Source organism: Arachis duranensis, chromosome 5, assembly GCF_000817695.3.
Source record: "Arachis duranensis cultivar V14167 chromosome 5, aradu.V14167.gnm2.J7QH, whole genome shotgun sequence".
NCBI classification, from domain to species: domain Eukaryota; kingdom Viridiplantae; phylum Streptophyta; class Magnoliopsida; order Fabales; family Fabaceae; genus Arachis; species Arachis duranensis.
In genome coordinates, this window is record NC_029776.3 from 4,219,663 (window position 1) to 4,235,933 (window position 16,271).

General features: G+C 33.5%; 1 protein-coding gene and 1 pseudogene across 3 annotated transcripts; one reads left to right on the forward strand and one right to left on the reverse strand.

Moving 5' to 3' along the window:
* Nucleotides 1–4,612: 4,612 nt before the first annotated feature.
* LOC107487458 (lysine histidine transporter-like 2) lies at nt 4,613–9,752 on the reverse strand (annotated as a pseudogene).
* A 1,125-nt stretch (nt 9,753–10,877) lies between these two features.
* On the forward strand, nt 10,878–15,225 carry LOC107487456 (uncharacterized). Of its 3 annotated transcripts, none has more exons than XM_021142037.2 (7): nt 10,878–11,445; nt 11,746–11,892; nt 12,006–12,558; nt 13,801–13,877; nt 13,978–14,145; nt 14,391–14,472; nt 14,968–15,225. In XM_021142037.2, exons 2-5 carry the CDS (start codon nt 11,885–11,887, stop codon nt 14,075–14,077), a joined length of 738 nt encoding a protein of 245 aa, XP_020997696.1. In that variant the 5' UTR covers nt 10,878–11,445; nt 11,746–11,884; the 3' UTR covers nt 14,078–14,145; nt 14,391–14,472; nt 14,968–15,225. The 3 variants fall into 3 exon arrangements, with proteins under 3 accessions (XP_020997696.1, XP_052118427.1, XP_052118426.1); XM_052262467.1 differs by having other exon boundaries at nt 10,888–11,222; nt 11,376–11,445; nt 11,746–12,558; XM_052262466.1 differs by having other exon boundaries at nt 10,888–11,445; nt 11,746–12,558.
* The last annotated feature ends 1,046 nt before the right edge of the window (nt 15,226–16,271 follow it).

Below are 16,271 nucleotides of genomic sequence, written 5' to 3' on the forward strand. Positions count from 1 at the left end.
TATATCTGTAATTTTCGAATCGAATTTAAATAAATACCGCAGATATATTCATTGAATCAAATTCGATCCACAAACACCATACTTTTCATGGGTTGGGGGCAAGAACGATTTGAAAAAAAAGTCCAATTCTGTAAAAACCAATATGAAGAAGAAGAAAAATGGGGCTTTAGTGAACAACTAACTGCTATGGTCAAGATACAGACATCCCCCTGCTCTAATGTTAGTCAGCAATTTATTACTTGAATTATAGTCATGTAATAGTTATTCTCAAATGAAAAAGACTAAATCTTTCTTCTGTTGTTGTAATTGAAAACTTCGCCTATGTTATACTTGCGGTACATAGCCGGTCCCAAGCCCGGATAAAAGGAGGAGGGTTATGTTAGGTCTTCGACAACTAACATAAAAATATAGTCGAACCCCCAGCTTCCTAAGATGGGTAGGAGAAGAGGTAAAGTGGGATGCGAATGGAAGCGCGGAAGAGATGTGGAGGGAGATGACAGAAGTTATTAGAGGAACAGCAAAAGAAAGCTTTGGTGAATCTAAAGGAATAGGACCAAGAGACAAGGAGTCATGGTGGTAGAATACGAGTGTACAAGATAAGATAAAGATAAAAAGGGAGTGCTTTAAAGAGTGGTCTCTATGCCGCAACGCAGATAACTGGAAAAAAATAAGGCAGCTAAGAAAGAGACAAAAGTGGCTGTAAGTGAAGCAAAAACAAGAGCATATGAGGGTCTCTACCAATCTTTGGGCACGAAAGAAGGAGAAAAAGGTATATATATAGAATCGCAAAGAGCTGTGAAAGAAGAAGGAGAGATTTGGATCAGGTTAAGTGCATAAAAGATAAGGATGGAGAGGTGTTGGCTCAAGAGGAGAAGATTAATGAAAGGTGGAAGCGCTACTTCTACGAGTTATTTAATGAGGGACAGAAGACTCTTCCGAGCCTTGGTCGGTTATGCACAAGGGAAGAAGATCAAAACTTTGACTACTATCGGAGGATCCGAGATTTCGAGGTAAAAAAGGCTCTAAAGCAGATGAAAAATGGCAGGGCAGTATGACCTGATAATATCCCGATTGAGGTTTGGAAGGGTCTTGGAGAAAAAGGCATCAACTGGTTAACCAAGCTTTTTAATGAGATTTTAAAGTCAAAGAAGATGCATGATGAGTGGAGAAAGAGCACATTGGTACCTATCTACAAGAATAAGGGGAATATGCAAAGTTGTAAAAATTATAGAAGGATCAAGCTTATGAGTCATACCATGAAGTTATGGGAAAGGGTGATAGAACGGAGGTTGAGAAAAGAAACACAAGTAACAGAGAACCAATTTGGATTTATGCCAGGCAAATCTACCACTGAAGCGATATACCTTTTAAGAAGGATGATGGAGAGGTATCGTAGTAATAAAAGTGATCTACATATGGTGTTTATTGATTTGGAAAAAGCGTATGATAGAGTACCAAGGGAGGTCTTATGGAAGGTTCTAGAAAAGAGGAGAGTAAGGATAACATATATTCGTGCAATTAAAGACATGTATGATAGGACCACAACTAGTGTGAAGACTCAAGGTGGTGTGACAGAGAAATTTTCTATTGGTATAGGATTACACCAGGGATCATCCTTAAGTCAATACCTTTTCACATTAGTCTTGGAACTACTCACAGAGCACATCCAAGAGCCTGTGCCATGGTGCATGCTTTTTGCCGATGATATCGTCCTTATGGGAAAGTAAAGGGAAGACCTAAATAAAAAGTTGGAATTATGGAAAGAAGCTCTAGAAGTGTATAGTCTGCGCATAAACCGTAGCAAGACGAAATACACAGAATGTAAGTTCAGTCTGAAAAGGGAAAACCCTAATATATAGGTGAAGATTGGAGAAAATAGCTTATGAAAAGTTTAAAAGGTTTAAGTATCTTGGATGCATTATACAGGATAATGGAGAGATTGAACAGAATGTAAATCATAAGATTCAAGTAGGTTAGTCAAAATGGCGGAGTGCATCTAGTTTTATATGCGACAAAAAAGTGTCTTTAAAACTTAAAGGTAAATTCTATCGCACCGCTATAAGACTGGCTATGCTTTATGGTACGGAGTGTTGGGCGGCTAAAGGGGAGCACAAACATAAGTTGAGTGTGGCAGAGATGAAGATGTTGAGATGGATGAATGGTCATATGCGATTGGATAAAATAAGGAACGAAGATATAAGGGAGAGAGTTGGAGTAGCACCTATTGTGGAAAAGATGGCTAAATCGCGTCTCAGGTTGTTTGGACATGTGAGAAGAAGACCGATAGAACATCCATTCAAGAAGGTGGATGAGATGGAAGATGGATAAGGGGTGAAAGGCAGAAGAAGACCCAAGAAAACCATCCATGAGGTGGTTAAACGAGATCTACATGTAAACGGTCTCTCTGTAGACATGATACATGACAGAGCACAATGGCGTCGTTTGATTCATGTAACCGACCCCACTTAGTGGGACAAGGCTTTGTTGTTGTTGTTGTAATTGAAGAAATGAAAATAAAAATTATCAAGTAAATTTTTAAAGTTAGAAATTCTATGATACTTATAAAAACTATTTCCGTCCGGGTTTAAATGAAAGGAATCATCCGGTTGCAAACTCTTTTAATATTTACCTTCATTTACCTTCAAATTGTGAGTTAATTAGAATAAAGAAAGTTACTTTTATTAATATAAGGATGTTAAACCTCTTTCGAATAACAGATTCTACTCTTTTAAACTGATTTACCTTACTTCTCACTTAAGAGTTGGATATAAATTTTTTTTTATGCATAAAACAAACAACATATTTTATCATGTTCATCCACTTTATATACTAAAGAAAAAAAAAATAAAACACTAAGCGAAAAGAAAGAAAGAAAAAATACTAAGCTATTGTGAGAACTGAGAAGAACTAATAAAAATTTTGGATACAATTAATTTAATTACTCTCTCACAAAGAAAATGTGTTACAACGAAAATAAAAAATGTTTAAAAGAAAGTGGTCAAAACAAAAAAATGAGTGAAATATTTCTCATGAATGTTGAATATCTTGCCTCTTTAAAATAGCTAACTACTCCTTAAAGTACCCAAGTACTCCTTAGAGTATCTTATCTCTTTAAGAAATAAAAATTTTAGGAATGCACACATATATATATCCTAAATGATAAAAAGAATAAAAATTCATTTTCAACACAATAAAATGATTTAAAATTATATATATATATATATTACTTACATCTAATCACTCACCATTGTAATTTATTACCGAATGAAACCAAAGCAACCCAATTCTTTTCTATTACTCTGTCCACCAAACATAAAAAATCTACAAAACACTGGGTAAAATATAAGGGACAGTGACATTTGCTTTAAAATATAGATATCAAACATTTATTATAGTTAAAAGAAAAAAGAAAAAATTAGTACTCAATAAATAAAACAAAAAAAAATTACTGGTCATCATTAAATGTAATCAAACAATTTATTACCAATCTTTAGCAAATAATTCCACAAAAGAAGATAACAATATAATTAGTAGTCAAAGGCTTGCTAAGCATACAGTATGCATCAATCACCCTTGCAGATTGCTCAACATCGAAATCCCTTTCTTTCAAAACAAATGATAGGATTAAACAAAAAATATTAGCTTCTCCTATAACTCATTCAAATACACAAACTTTCAAACTATTCACCAAAGAGTAAAGAGGCAAAGCAAAAAAGTGCAAAGAAAAACATCAAAGAAGGTTATCCCAACAGACCGACCTAAGAATGTAAAAATCAGAATGCAATTTGTTTTGCCAATCTTTATATTTTTCATCCAAATTCACACCCTCTATATCATACTTCTTCTTTCCTGTTTTAAAATTTGGGGTCAAAGAGAAAACACTTCTTAATTTTAATTATTAGCTGAGAAAAAAATTATGATAGCATAATCATCGATTTAAAAGGTAACAATCCTATTAGTTCTTCTTAGACATAATCATCAATTTTACATAACTTTTTCTACAAACATTAGTAGAACTCGATCCATATCATTCACAGAAAAATGACAAATTCAACTCAATCCATTTTGGCCTATGATTAACACCCAAAAGGGAACGTGTTTTGAGAAAACATATTTTTTAAAAAATAAAATGTAGTTTTGTTTTGAGTATACTTTGTTTTGTTTAAATCTTTTATGTCTTCAATGCTGATGTTAGTCCTGCATGCCCTCCATTAGGCCTTGACCACTTCCATCCATCCACCAAAGGTCCATTCCTGCCAACTGATCATAAAGCAAGCAAGTATCATTAAATTGCAGCTAAATGATAAGCAAAGGTGACATAATGAATACACAACACCACCACAATAAAAATACTTCTCCGACAAAATAACCTCTCAGGTTTCCGCAGCAACATGAAGTTCATCTTCTTTAATGAATTTAGTGAAGGATGAATGATCACACACTCACAAGGAATTGCTCGTCACAAACAGTTAATGAGCAAAATGCTTAAAGGTAAAAAAGTTGCAAACTTTGAGGGTACCCAACATCATAAAAAGCAGAATTCGAACCAAATTTATAAAAAAATAGAGAGAAATGAAGGATGGGGTATCGATAGAATAGGAGTGTACAAATTACTTGAGTTGGAGAGATGAAGCTTGAGGTCTTGGGGTTAGAGTTCGATACCGTAGTTCAGCCATTTCATGAGTTAAGTCTTCTACTTCCTCTTTGTCCTTTAACTTTTCTACTCGCAATTCTTCCTTGTTAGCCTTCAACTCCTGCACATAAAAAGGCATTACAATGAGAATTTCTATTTTAATAGGACATAAATTAAATCATTATGGCAAAGATATATCAGATGACTAAAACTTGAATCCACCAATTGGTCCTACTTGATGAGCACCTTGAGTAACATCGTCCATTAGCCCTGGTCCAGCCCCTGACCATGAAGTGCAATCCAAAAGATTTGCAATCTGCATAGCACACATACAAAACAGTAAATAACTATTATTTTCTTTTATAGAAAAAGATTTTATCAGAAAGAGAAATAAAAGAGATGAGACATCCTCACATAAATACAAAAATATATTATTAAAACCTAAAGGGATAAGTCATGTACCAATGTTAGATTATCCTTTTTCATTAGTTAGGAGAAAACACTTAAGCAAACCAGGAGCTTTTCATCATAGGAAAGCCGAAATGGTAATCCAAATTCCTATCCCAAATGAAATCACATTTGAAAGTACTCAATAAAATTCCTAGGGTTCTTTTCTATGTCAAACCTTTTCCAATATCACATTAAATTACCTAAGCCAAAAACTAATAATGTTTTTCAGAAAGCAAACTTATATTATTCACAGAAAGCAAGAAACAGGCATGAAGTTAGCTCTTCTGCTTGAATGTAAAAAGATCTACAATCAAGATATTAAAGGAATATATAGTGAATTTGCCGCTCATAAGAAGGGCCAGAGTTATATGCTTATAGCCTTTCCTGATCTTATGCTCAAATTTTAGTGCCACTTCAGAAATAAAAAGTAGAAATCAACTAAGCTCGAAGTCCATGTGATTATCTATTCGATTGAACATATCAAATTCATTTAGCTTTGCCATGACATTTATCTTTGCATGTAGCTTTTCCAAATTCGACAGTGTGATTGACACTATCACATGGACCAACCTATGGATAGAAGAAACTTGTTATTTAAAACAACTATCCAGTCTATCAATTATTTGGAAAATGCATCTCTTCGTTTTTCAAAGTGTGACTAATAATTAATCAGTATTGGTATAAAATTTTAGTTCTTCTTCATAGTATTGTTCTATCATTTTCTTCTTCCTTCTTTCTAAGTCAAATCCTAAAGACAGTTTTAAAAATGAATAATAATAATAATAATAATAATAATAATAATAATAATAATAATAATAATAGCAAAAAACTTTGCACTGCAAAAGCAAAGGAATTAAACTACACAAATAAATTCTAAAAAAAAAACACCATATTTGGTACTTTCTATCAAACAGAGATCATTTTTGGAGAGCCAAGATATCATTTCTTTCTTTTAAAACTATTATGTCAAAATTTTTAGGTGTCTTGGGGAGGTCAAAACAATAGTATACTCACATTATTTATTTGGTGGCCAGTGCTCTCTCTCTTTTTTTTATTCCGTAAATTCGCACATATCAATTGCTAAATTTGTTTTCTTTATTTTAAATAAACAATGATGAGAAGACTCAAAAAAGGAAATTTAGAAAATAATAGAAACAATGCAATAATCTAAATAAGGACCATTCTTGCCTTACAGCAAATTATACTACTTTCACCACTAATATAACAATAAAGAGACACTACAACCTTTGCCACTGCTAAATGATCAAACCTGATTTGGTTTTGCTCTTTTGCCAGAACTATTTGATCATTTTTCTTATCATGACATTTGCTATGGCCTGTGGAAAATAGGAACCACTCTCACTGCATACTATTACCACCTATCACTGTTATGTTATTAAGCACACACCCATATTATCCCCAAGAAATTTCAGCTTCGGTTTTGGTATTCAAGCAATGTAGAATGATTGTGAGATTGAATTGAGAGAGAAACAAATTGAGGAAAAAGAGAGAGGGAGAGAGAGAGAAATGATGAATTCGAAATTTTTTTTGAAGATTAAAACTTTAAAACTCATTCAAAAATTTTTGCGGGAAAATTCGTGCTCATGAGTTTTGTTTAGAATTTGAAATAAAAACATTTGGCTGATCAGTGAAAGGCAATCCGTGTGATGGTGTTATCAGCCAATCAAATGCTAGGATTATCCACTGAAGAAAAATACAAAACTACAGAGAACAGTTGTCACTCTCTTAGAAATCATTTAACAGTGCAAAATAGTGTGTGAATTTACTGTTTGGCTAGTTAACCATTATATATTAATAGATAGATAATAAATAAAAAAATTTATTTAAATTAAAACAAAAACAGAAAATATTTACAAAATCTTATACTTTATAAATGGAAAGACAATACTTCTTAATCTTTTGTCAACAGAATATCAATATATAAATAGCGTTACCGCTGAACACAGTTGGTTGAAGTCCTCTTGATTGAATACACCTCCACAGAGAAAGAGAAGATGGAAGATAATAATAAAGATATCAATAGAATATCAATATATAAATAGTGTTACTGCTAAACACAGTTGGTTGAAGTTCTCTTGATTGAACACATCTGCAGAGAGAAAGAGAAGATGGAGCTGCTTTGGTTGGAGCTGGAGTGCTTGGATTCCTATGCCATGTCTCAACTTGGATGGTTCGTTTATTCCTTTCATCCATCTCCCTCATCAATTAAATTTATTTTTCTAATTGAAATTTTCGTTTTTAATATAAGATTCAGCTATCCGTATCCTAAAAGCACACCTAAACATTACTACTAATCAAAATTTATAATTTTCTTTAATAAATATATTAAAAATTTAACTTTACATATTTTTCTATAAAAGTTTTCTTTCTCTTACGGGTCTGGCATCACGGTTTTGGTGCTTTCATGGATATGCACACGGATGGCAGATGATTGAGATGCACGTGGCTAAGTCTGGGAAGAGGTTTGATAGGTACCATGAATTAGGGAAATATGCCTTTGGGGAGAAGCTAGGGTTATGGATTGTGGTGCCTCAAACACTCAGCGGACGTTGGTACAGACATAATTTACATGATTACTGGTGGCATGAATAACAACAAATATATTAGCAACGGCAGTGAGCCAGTGGGGTTTATCGAGAGACATGAGGATGTTATCAGTAACAGAGTTTTCAAAAGCCCAGAAGTAGCACAAACCCACAACAATGTAAGCAGCAATCAGTCCCTTCCACATGGCCTTCTTTGAAGGCTTCTCCGGTCTCGAAGGAACTATTGCTTGGATCTCAAATAACACATTGTGTGCAGCATACCCAAATGCTAGGGTCCCCAAACTGGAAAGAAGTCGAAAACGTTCCCCATCGTAGTTGAAGATCTTCCATCATATTTCACATCTGGTAAGGCACCTTTACGAGCCGAACTTATCCATGCAATCGTTGAGTAGCTGCAATTTTCAAATATATGTAACTATCAAGTTCTTAACTAATATAATTAATTACCATACTAATATTATTTTAGCATACAATATATATAAACTTTTAGGCTGTGTTTGGAAATTGTATCTAGCACAGAAATATAGAGATAAAAACCAGAAAAACAGAAATACATATAATGACCGATTTTTATCTTCTTGTTTTTGGCTCCAAAACAAGATCGAAACACGGTCTTAATTGATAAATAAATATGTGATTACCAGATGAACATGACGGCTGCGGAAATAGATACACCAATGATGGAATTGAAACTCAGGCTTGCAAAGATCATAATGAAGTAAGTGGTCCTAATTGGCTTACGGTCTTTGCAAAGAATCTGATGGGCCTTCTTCAAGGAATTTCCACCAGTAATCATATATATTATGTCCATACCAACATCCATTACGAATGTTTGAAACAACACAATCCATAACCCTAGCCTCTCTCCGATGGCATATTGCCCTAATTCATTGCAACAGTAGTCATCCATATATATAACATGCATATCCATGAAAGCACCAAAACCGTGTTGTCAGGACCCCTAAGAGAAAGAAAATTTTTATAGAAAAACATGTAAAGTTAAATTTTTAATATATTTATTAAAGAAAATTATAAATTTTGATTAGTAGTAATCTTCAGGTGTGCTTTTAGGATACATGATAGCTAAATTTTAATTAATGAGGGAGATGGATAAAAGGAATCAACAAACCATCCAAGTTGAGACATGGCATAGGAAAATCCAAGCACTCCAGCTCCCACCAAAGCAATGACATTGTGAAAAGCACTGTACCAAAAGATATTGATATTCAGAGAACTTCAACCAACTGACTTCAGTAGTAACACTATATATTTATATATTGATATTCTGTTGACAAAAGATAACAAAAGATTAAAAAGTATCGTCGTACAAGATTTTGTAAATAATTATAATTATTCAAACCTAGTATGAATTACATAATAGAAAACCAAATTCAATCTAATGCCTACAATTCATAGGATACCTGAGAAATCCTAAATCAATCTAAACCCTACTAACCTCCTGTATCTAATCGAAGATCTTCACCACCTACATCATCAGATCAGAGAATCAGAAGGAAGAGAGAAATCGAACTTGTAAAGCTAAATATCTTTCAGTCACTCCCACAAATCTCTCCCAGAAATCGATACTCATCTCTCTGAACCCTAACCCAATAACACTAGAGAGAGATAGCAGAAAAAAATGTAGCAAATAGTAAAAATTAAATCAAACAACACAAACAGAGAAATAAAAGAAAGGTTTAAAGAAATGAATCAATCAAAATAGAATGCTCACCAGCCTGAGCAGGAGGAACAGCTTAGAAGCCAACTGAGTTTGCTGCTGCTGAGCCGCCGCAGCTGAGCCCTTCTTGAGTGGAGACGCTGCTGCCGCCGTGGCGATTTGCCGTGAGGGGTCCTCGGCGTCGTCACCTCGCAAATGGAAAGGGTTCGACGTCGCCATTTCTAGAAAGCTGGCGCGACATGAAGTTCGACGAAGCAGACCAGAGAGAGAAGATTCCACCGGCTGAACTAACCCGCGTCGTCGCCGTTGCTGTGCTCTCAAACGACGAGTTCGAGTAGCTACGGTTAGGATTTCGGATGGAGATCGTAGCGATTGGTGATCTCAGAACAATGGAGGAAGAAATTTGCGAAGATTGAAGAGACATACGAACTTGAAGGAGGAAAACGGGGTTGAAGAGGTCAAGAGGTAGGGTTTGGGAGCTAGATCGCGAGAGAGAAAGAGAGATCGACGGAGCGAGTGTGTCTTTGTGTGTGACGAAGTAGTGGTATAAGACAGAGAGAGCTTCTTCCTTTTCTCCCTTCACTTTCCCTTTCGCTTTCCTTTTTGATTTACAAAAAAAAAAAGTGTGATACGAGGTTGGGTTATTTGTGCAGTTTTAATTGTACAGTGCAATTTAGATGAGATGATTTAAAAAAAAAATACTGTTCTAATTTGATCCAATTTCAAATAGTTTTGATTAAATTGAATTTATAATTTTTTAAATTAAAAAAATTAAATATACATAATAAATTTTAATATCAAATTTTACATTAAATTTAAAATTTGATCTGGTTCATATAGTTTACAAAAGTAAAATCTAATCAAATTTAACTTAGTGTGATTTTAATAAATTTTTTATTTAAATTAAATTGGATGAATAATTTAATTTAAATTAGTTTAAATTTAAATACTCCTAATATCAGGTGAGATTAAACCCCCACTCTTTATACAAGATTATTGCTTAATAGATTTTTAATATTTGAATAATAATTTCTATATTAGTATATAATATTATGACTTATATAATATTTTTAGTGATTACTTTAAACAAGCTTTAAGTTAGAATAATCCATTTAAACGATAAACAAACATAAAAACTTTTTATCTGATAATGAGTTAGTCTTAGATTTAATAATTATGAAATGTTTTCATGTCTATTTCCTATGAGTATGAATTGTAGTTGTTAGTATAATTGATACTTGTTGTAAAATAAATAACTAAGATATATTAAATATAAAATAAAGAAATAGAATTAGGTGATTCTAGTATTAATATTCACTATAATTAATATCTCAATATAATATTTCAAAGATTGATTTGGTACTAATTATTAATCTAATTTGAATCCTGAAGCAATTTAAAAAGCACAGAAGAACCTAATATCTAATTTCTTCAATCCCTAATTTCTCAGATTCACTTCAATTATTCTGTAGCATAAACTCAAGTTTTTTTATTCACTACTTTTTTTAATGATTCTGTTTGTATTGAGCGACTTTAATTTGTTTTCTTTTGTTTTAGATTAAATCTTAACTCTATAATTTGTTATTGAACTCTTTTCAAAGCCAACTTCAGCTTCATTTGGAAATCCCCGTAAACCATGACCTAATTGTAATTTCCTATTTTCTAAATCCAGAAATCCTGGTCATGTTTTTTTCTGGTCCTAATCGTGACTCTCTGAAGTCATGAACTCTACTGAGAGGAAAGAATTATTCAGAAAGTTTTAATTTATGCCTAGAATTAATCATGTTTGTGGTGGCTAAGTCATCTGAAATCTAAACTAAATATAGGTGTTGTTGCTATCTGCATTTTGTGTAGGACTCAGATCTCTCTATTTCATTGGCTACATTCTGAACGGGTTGACTAGTTGTTTGCACTTATTAGATTTATCGCAAGATTTTACAATGACTAATTTGTTGCCATAAACTAACAATAGTTAAATCCTGGTCATGTTTTTTTTTGTTCTATTTTATTTTAAGAGCTAATATGTGTCTAAGTTCTGTGCTAGCAGAAAACAAGTTCGCAGTGGGAAGTGGAGCCAAAACTGTTTGTATATGCTACTATGAGCAGGAAAACAACTGGTTTGTCCTTGCTTCTTTCATATATTTTATTTTTCCATGCTTATTGCATCCTGGCAATGTAATGATTATGTTTTTCCATTTTTTCTTTTGGGCATACTTATGACTTTTCCTATATATCTTATATAAGTGCAATTTTTTATGTCATTTTGAAGTAAACTTCTACCTTTATGTCATTTTGGATTTCTCTTGTTTTTAATTTCAGTGAATGATCAACTAAGTTAGATGATTTAACTATTTTTGTCTCTGCTCAATGAAGTGTATTGATGGCTGTGTTCTGTTTGTGCTTGATATTTTTAACAGTGGGGTTCTTAGAGAACTTTGGGTGCTGTTAAGAGAATCCAGTTTGTTTGCCAAAATGCTAGTCTTTGTGTGCCAATGAAATACACAATGTGTCCGTGAAGGTACCAGGTTGTATGGGCATTCAGAAAAATATGGTAAGATGGGAAGGTAAGGTCAGAAGGCCAGGAAATTCAGAAAAATATGTCTTTTAACAAAAATGTTGGAAACAAATCTGGGATGGTGGAATTTGTAGGCCCTAATGGGGAGGTTTTCATGTGTAGAAGTGATGTGGAGATTGGTTTGTCTCACCAAGATGCATTGATTGAACTTGGTTGCTGTTGTAAGAATGACCTTGCTTTAGTACACTATGCTTGTGCACTCAAGTGGTTTATTAATCATGGATCAACAATTTGTGAAATATGTGGACACATAGGCAATAATATCAGAATCTCTGACTTCAACAAGGTTGTTGGTTCTCTGAAAGAATATGAAGCCTTGAGGGAGAGAACTGTCAGTAGGGATCCTGGTCCTCATGTTCATGCAAATAATAATACTGGCATTGATCCTGACGCTGTGGCTGCTATCCGGAGGCAAAGGCTAAGTGAGATTGCATTATGGTTTTGTCCTCATAATACCAGTAGTATAAACAACAATAGCAATGCCGACACAGTTTCACAGGTTGCTTCTGAGCAGCCTTCAAATTTTGTTACTGAAGATGCTGGCCCTGCACAGAGTCCTGCAACCAAGTGGGCCGTGGAAGGCGCAGGGATCCTGCTTGCTACTGGCCTGCTTACAATCACCCTTGCGTGGCTGATAGCTCCTCGAGTTGGAAAGGTACATAAGATTTAAAGCCAATCACAATAAGTGGTGAAACATACCAAATTCTTTATATGGTAATTTCTTGCCTAGATGTCTTTTGCCTGAATGTGTCTGCATATTTTGGAACTGCCCTAAATATGGGGCCTCAAAACCTATGCATTTACATTAATTATTATAGGGTTGAACTTCAGAATGTCATGATAATAATGCATGCATTGGGGTCATGCAAGCATGGTATTTCACTAAAACATGGAGCAAAGACACTAGTCTGCCATTGCTTCCATATAATTTGTAGAGCTTGCCTTTATTTCTCATGTCTCTCTATCTGCTAGATTAATACGAAATTGGAAACTTTAGCTAGCAATTTTATTCAAGGAATTTGTTATCATTCTTATAAAGGACATGAGATTAATAATGGACTCACGTTGATGTTATGGACTGGTATTCTCATACTGATCACTTATAAGGTGTTCTTCCCTTTGGCCATACGCATATATTTAGGGCTTGTTTGGGTATGCTTCTAACTAGAAAGCCTCACAGAATTAAGCTAACAAACAATTAACAATCAAATGGATCTAACTACTCATAGTGTAATAAATCATCGTTCGTTTATAGATCAAGATTAAGCCTAGCCTAGAGTTTAGATAACTTAGTTCCAATGTTTAGAGCCACATCAATTGATCAATCAATATGAATTATGTGGACTCTGGCTTATATTCATCTGTAGGCTTCATTTTTTGTTGTCTTTCTTTTGATATGTTTGCTCTGTGAACATCTAGCTTAAGAAGAATAATGTCACTAGCGTTTGTGTTGTAAGGTGGTTACTTTTCTCGGAGAAGTCATTTTTTAACTCTCTGGAGCACTGGCTGCACCACTTTACCCTAGAACAATTTTTGCTGGCTAACTATGAAATGGCTCTAATGAAAAAATTGAGGCTTAAATCTTATAGCAGGTTGTATTTTATGCTATCATTCTGTGCTTCTGGCCCCAAACCTGACTAATTGCTCCATTCATGGCAACTTCGAGAGTTACTGATTTGGATGGGCAAAGGAAGGGACTGGACAGCCTTAATCACATCATAGCTTTTTTAGTCTTAGTTGAATATAGTTTTTTCCATGTTCGGGTTCATTCCAAAATACAGTGGTGTTGGTTGTGTTTGGAAGTTGATTATACAACTTGTTTGCTTCTTCGATGTTGATTTTGGTTAGAAGCCTGCATAATTCAACCTAACCTATAGTTGATCGTATTGTTGTACAGAAAACAGCCAAAAGTGGTCTTCACATCCTACTTGGAGGTGTTTGTGCTTTAACAGTGGTTGTTTTTTTTTCTGCTTTGTAAGTACTTCAGGCACCTTTCTATTGTATTTTGTTTGAGAAATTCGATCGAGTTTTGATTCTTGGATCCTGATAGTTTTGTATACTTGAGTTATTGCAGTTTGTGCTTATTAGAATCAAGTACGGACCTGCACGTTATTGGGCAATCTTGTTCGTTTTCTGGTTTCTTGTGTTTGCAATATGGGCTTCACGGACCTTAGTACTTAGACACATGGTGCCCATACACAATGCTAGTCCTTGGTACTGTGCACGAAGCCAAGGGTTCCAGGTACCAGGCTTTTGGTTTAGGAGATGATTGTTGGAATATTATTTGTCATACTAATCAGAATGAATGATATTTGGTCCCCCACCCCCTTTCTTTTGCAAAATGTAATGATTGGTATTAATTCACAAGGTCATGGTCTGAATTTTTGTTTCTAGACTTTGATATACTTGGTTTCTTGTTTCTATTTACATCAGTCCAAACAAAGTAAATTCATTCTTCGTTTCCCAATTATTATGGAATATGTGCAGGTGGAGGAGCGACTAGTCTCTGTGGATGAATTGCTAGATGCTGATGAGGTCTTCTGCACAGTGTTACTTATCTTGGCAACAGGTATCTCTTGTAGTACTACATAGGTTTCAACTTTCAAGTCTTTAGGTCGGTGGTTTTTTATGTTGTTTATAAGTCTCTTACAAAATTTTCCATAAACTTATTATTCCCCGAAGTAAAAACACCCGCTCCGTCCAATGAACCTAATATATTTTAATTAAAGAATATTCTCAAAAGACATAATTGTCATTTTATAAAGACAGTGGTTATATATATATTGTTTTCTTCCACTAGCAGGGATGGTGGTTGGTGGATTATTAAACTAGTCTATAGGTTTAGCTGTCTGAAAAGTGTCATGTGATATACTACGAATTATTAAGAAGAAAAGAAGATTAATGAATAACCGGTGACTTTGGTTTCCTAGCTAGTTAAGTCTTTTTAAATAATTGTTGGAAGACCTGGTGATTGGCTATGCGATTTAGCTAGCTAAATGCTTATTAGGTAGGTATCTAGGAAAGCAAATTGGAACCAATGATTGACATTATTAAACTACTGTAGGTATCCTTTGGAGAAGGTATTGGAGCAGTGTTCCAGCAACTCTATGGTGTCCTTACAAGACTACAGATGGGTATTACAGAGGATGTGATGAATTGGACTGTTGAGTTGAGATAGGCACACAAAGAAATAGCTGGCACTGCATCTTCGCTGAAATCCCGTGCAAATCTCCAATCACTAGACCTAGTTCTTTGAAAATTTTGCTTTTGGATATGATTAGTTCTTGTGGATAGTCACTCGGGTGTGTGTATTGCTATTGAATGACCATATTATTTCTCTTGTTATCTAATATTCTATATAAATTTTATTTTTATATTCAAAAGTTTATTTGCATTAATGATTTATTATTTTTCAAATAGAAAAAATAATTAAAAAGATATAGGTATATAATTATTAAAATCGATAGTAGCGTAAGAATTTGTCGGTATCTAAATAATTAAACCAACGGCAATTATGTTATATAATAATATCGACGGCAACGTTGTCGATTTTAGTAAGAAGGTAAAGTTCTCAAACTCATATTATAAACGAAAATGATGTCGATTTTATTAAATTATTATCGACGGCTAGGCAAGCTGTTGATTACTTGATTTTATTCGAATTTTGAAAAATCGACAAGTTTAATAACAACCATCTCCGCTGTCTATTTTACCGTCGATTTTTAATACTATCGATGGCTTAGCGGTCAATTTTAACGATGTTTTTTGTAGTATATTTCTTGTAGTATATATATTACCAATATATAATAGCGTACATAAGAGAGAGAAAAAAAAGAGTGTATTAAGTATTAACGGTATAAAAGAGAGAGAAGATTTTAATTGATTGAGTATGTATTATCTCACGTTCTTGTCTTATTTATAAAAGAAAGAGAAAATAAAGTACCTCACGGTTAATATTGCACCGCCTAAATTAATTTGATTGGACATTTATATTGCAACAATACTAAAGTTATCTATGGATTAATTTATACACAAAAAATAATATGGCTAACTCTAGAAGTATATAAAATTAGAGTAAATAGTAACTCCGAAAAAAAATTTTAATATGTGATTAAAATGTCAGAATAAATTATTTTACTTTAAAAAAGCATAAAACAAAATTTTAAATTACCAAGGACAGTAATTTAAAAAATTATGCGGTGATTTAAATGTATAATGTCTTTAAAAGAATACTAAAACAATTTAAAATCACGATTTATTGGTAAACACGTAAAATAATTTAAAATATACAATAATATATAATTTAAAATTGAATAATATTAATTATAAAAATCTATTAAGTATAAAAATGATGTGAATGAATTTATG

Coding starts and splice junctions, on each gene's coding strand:
- LOC107487456 (XM_052262466.1), top strand. CDS start 11,926: ATGTCTTTTAACAAAAATGTTGGAAACAAATCTGGGATGGTGGAATTT. Junction 12,559..13,800: donor TAGCTCCTCGAGTTGGAAAG/GTACATAAGATT, acceptor ATTGTTGTACAG/AAAACAGCCAAAAGTGGTCT. Junction 13,878..13,977: donor GTTGTTTTTTTTTCTGCTTT/GTAAGTACTTCA, acceptor GAGTTATTGCAG/TTTGTGCTTATTAGAATCAA.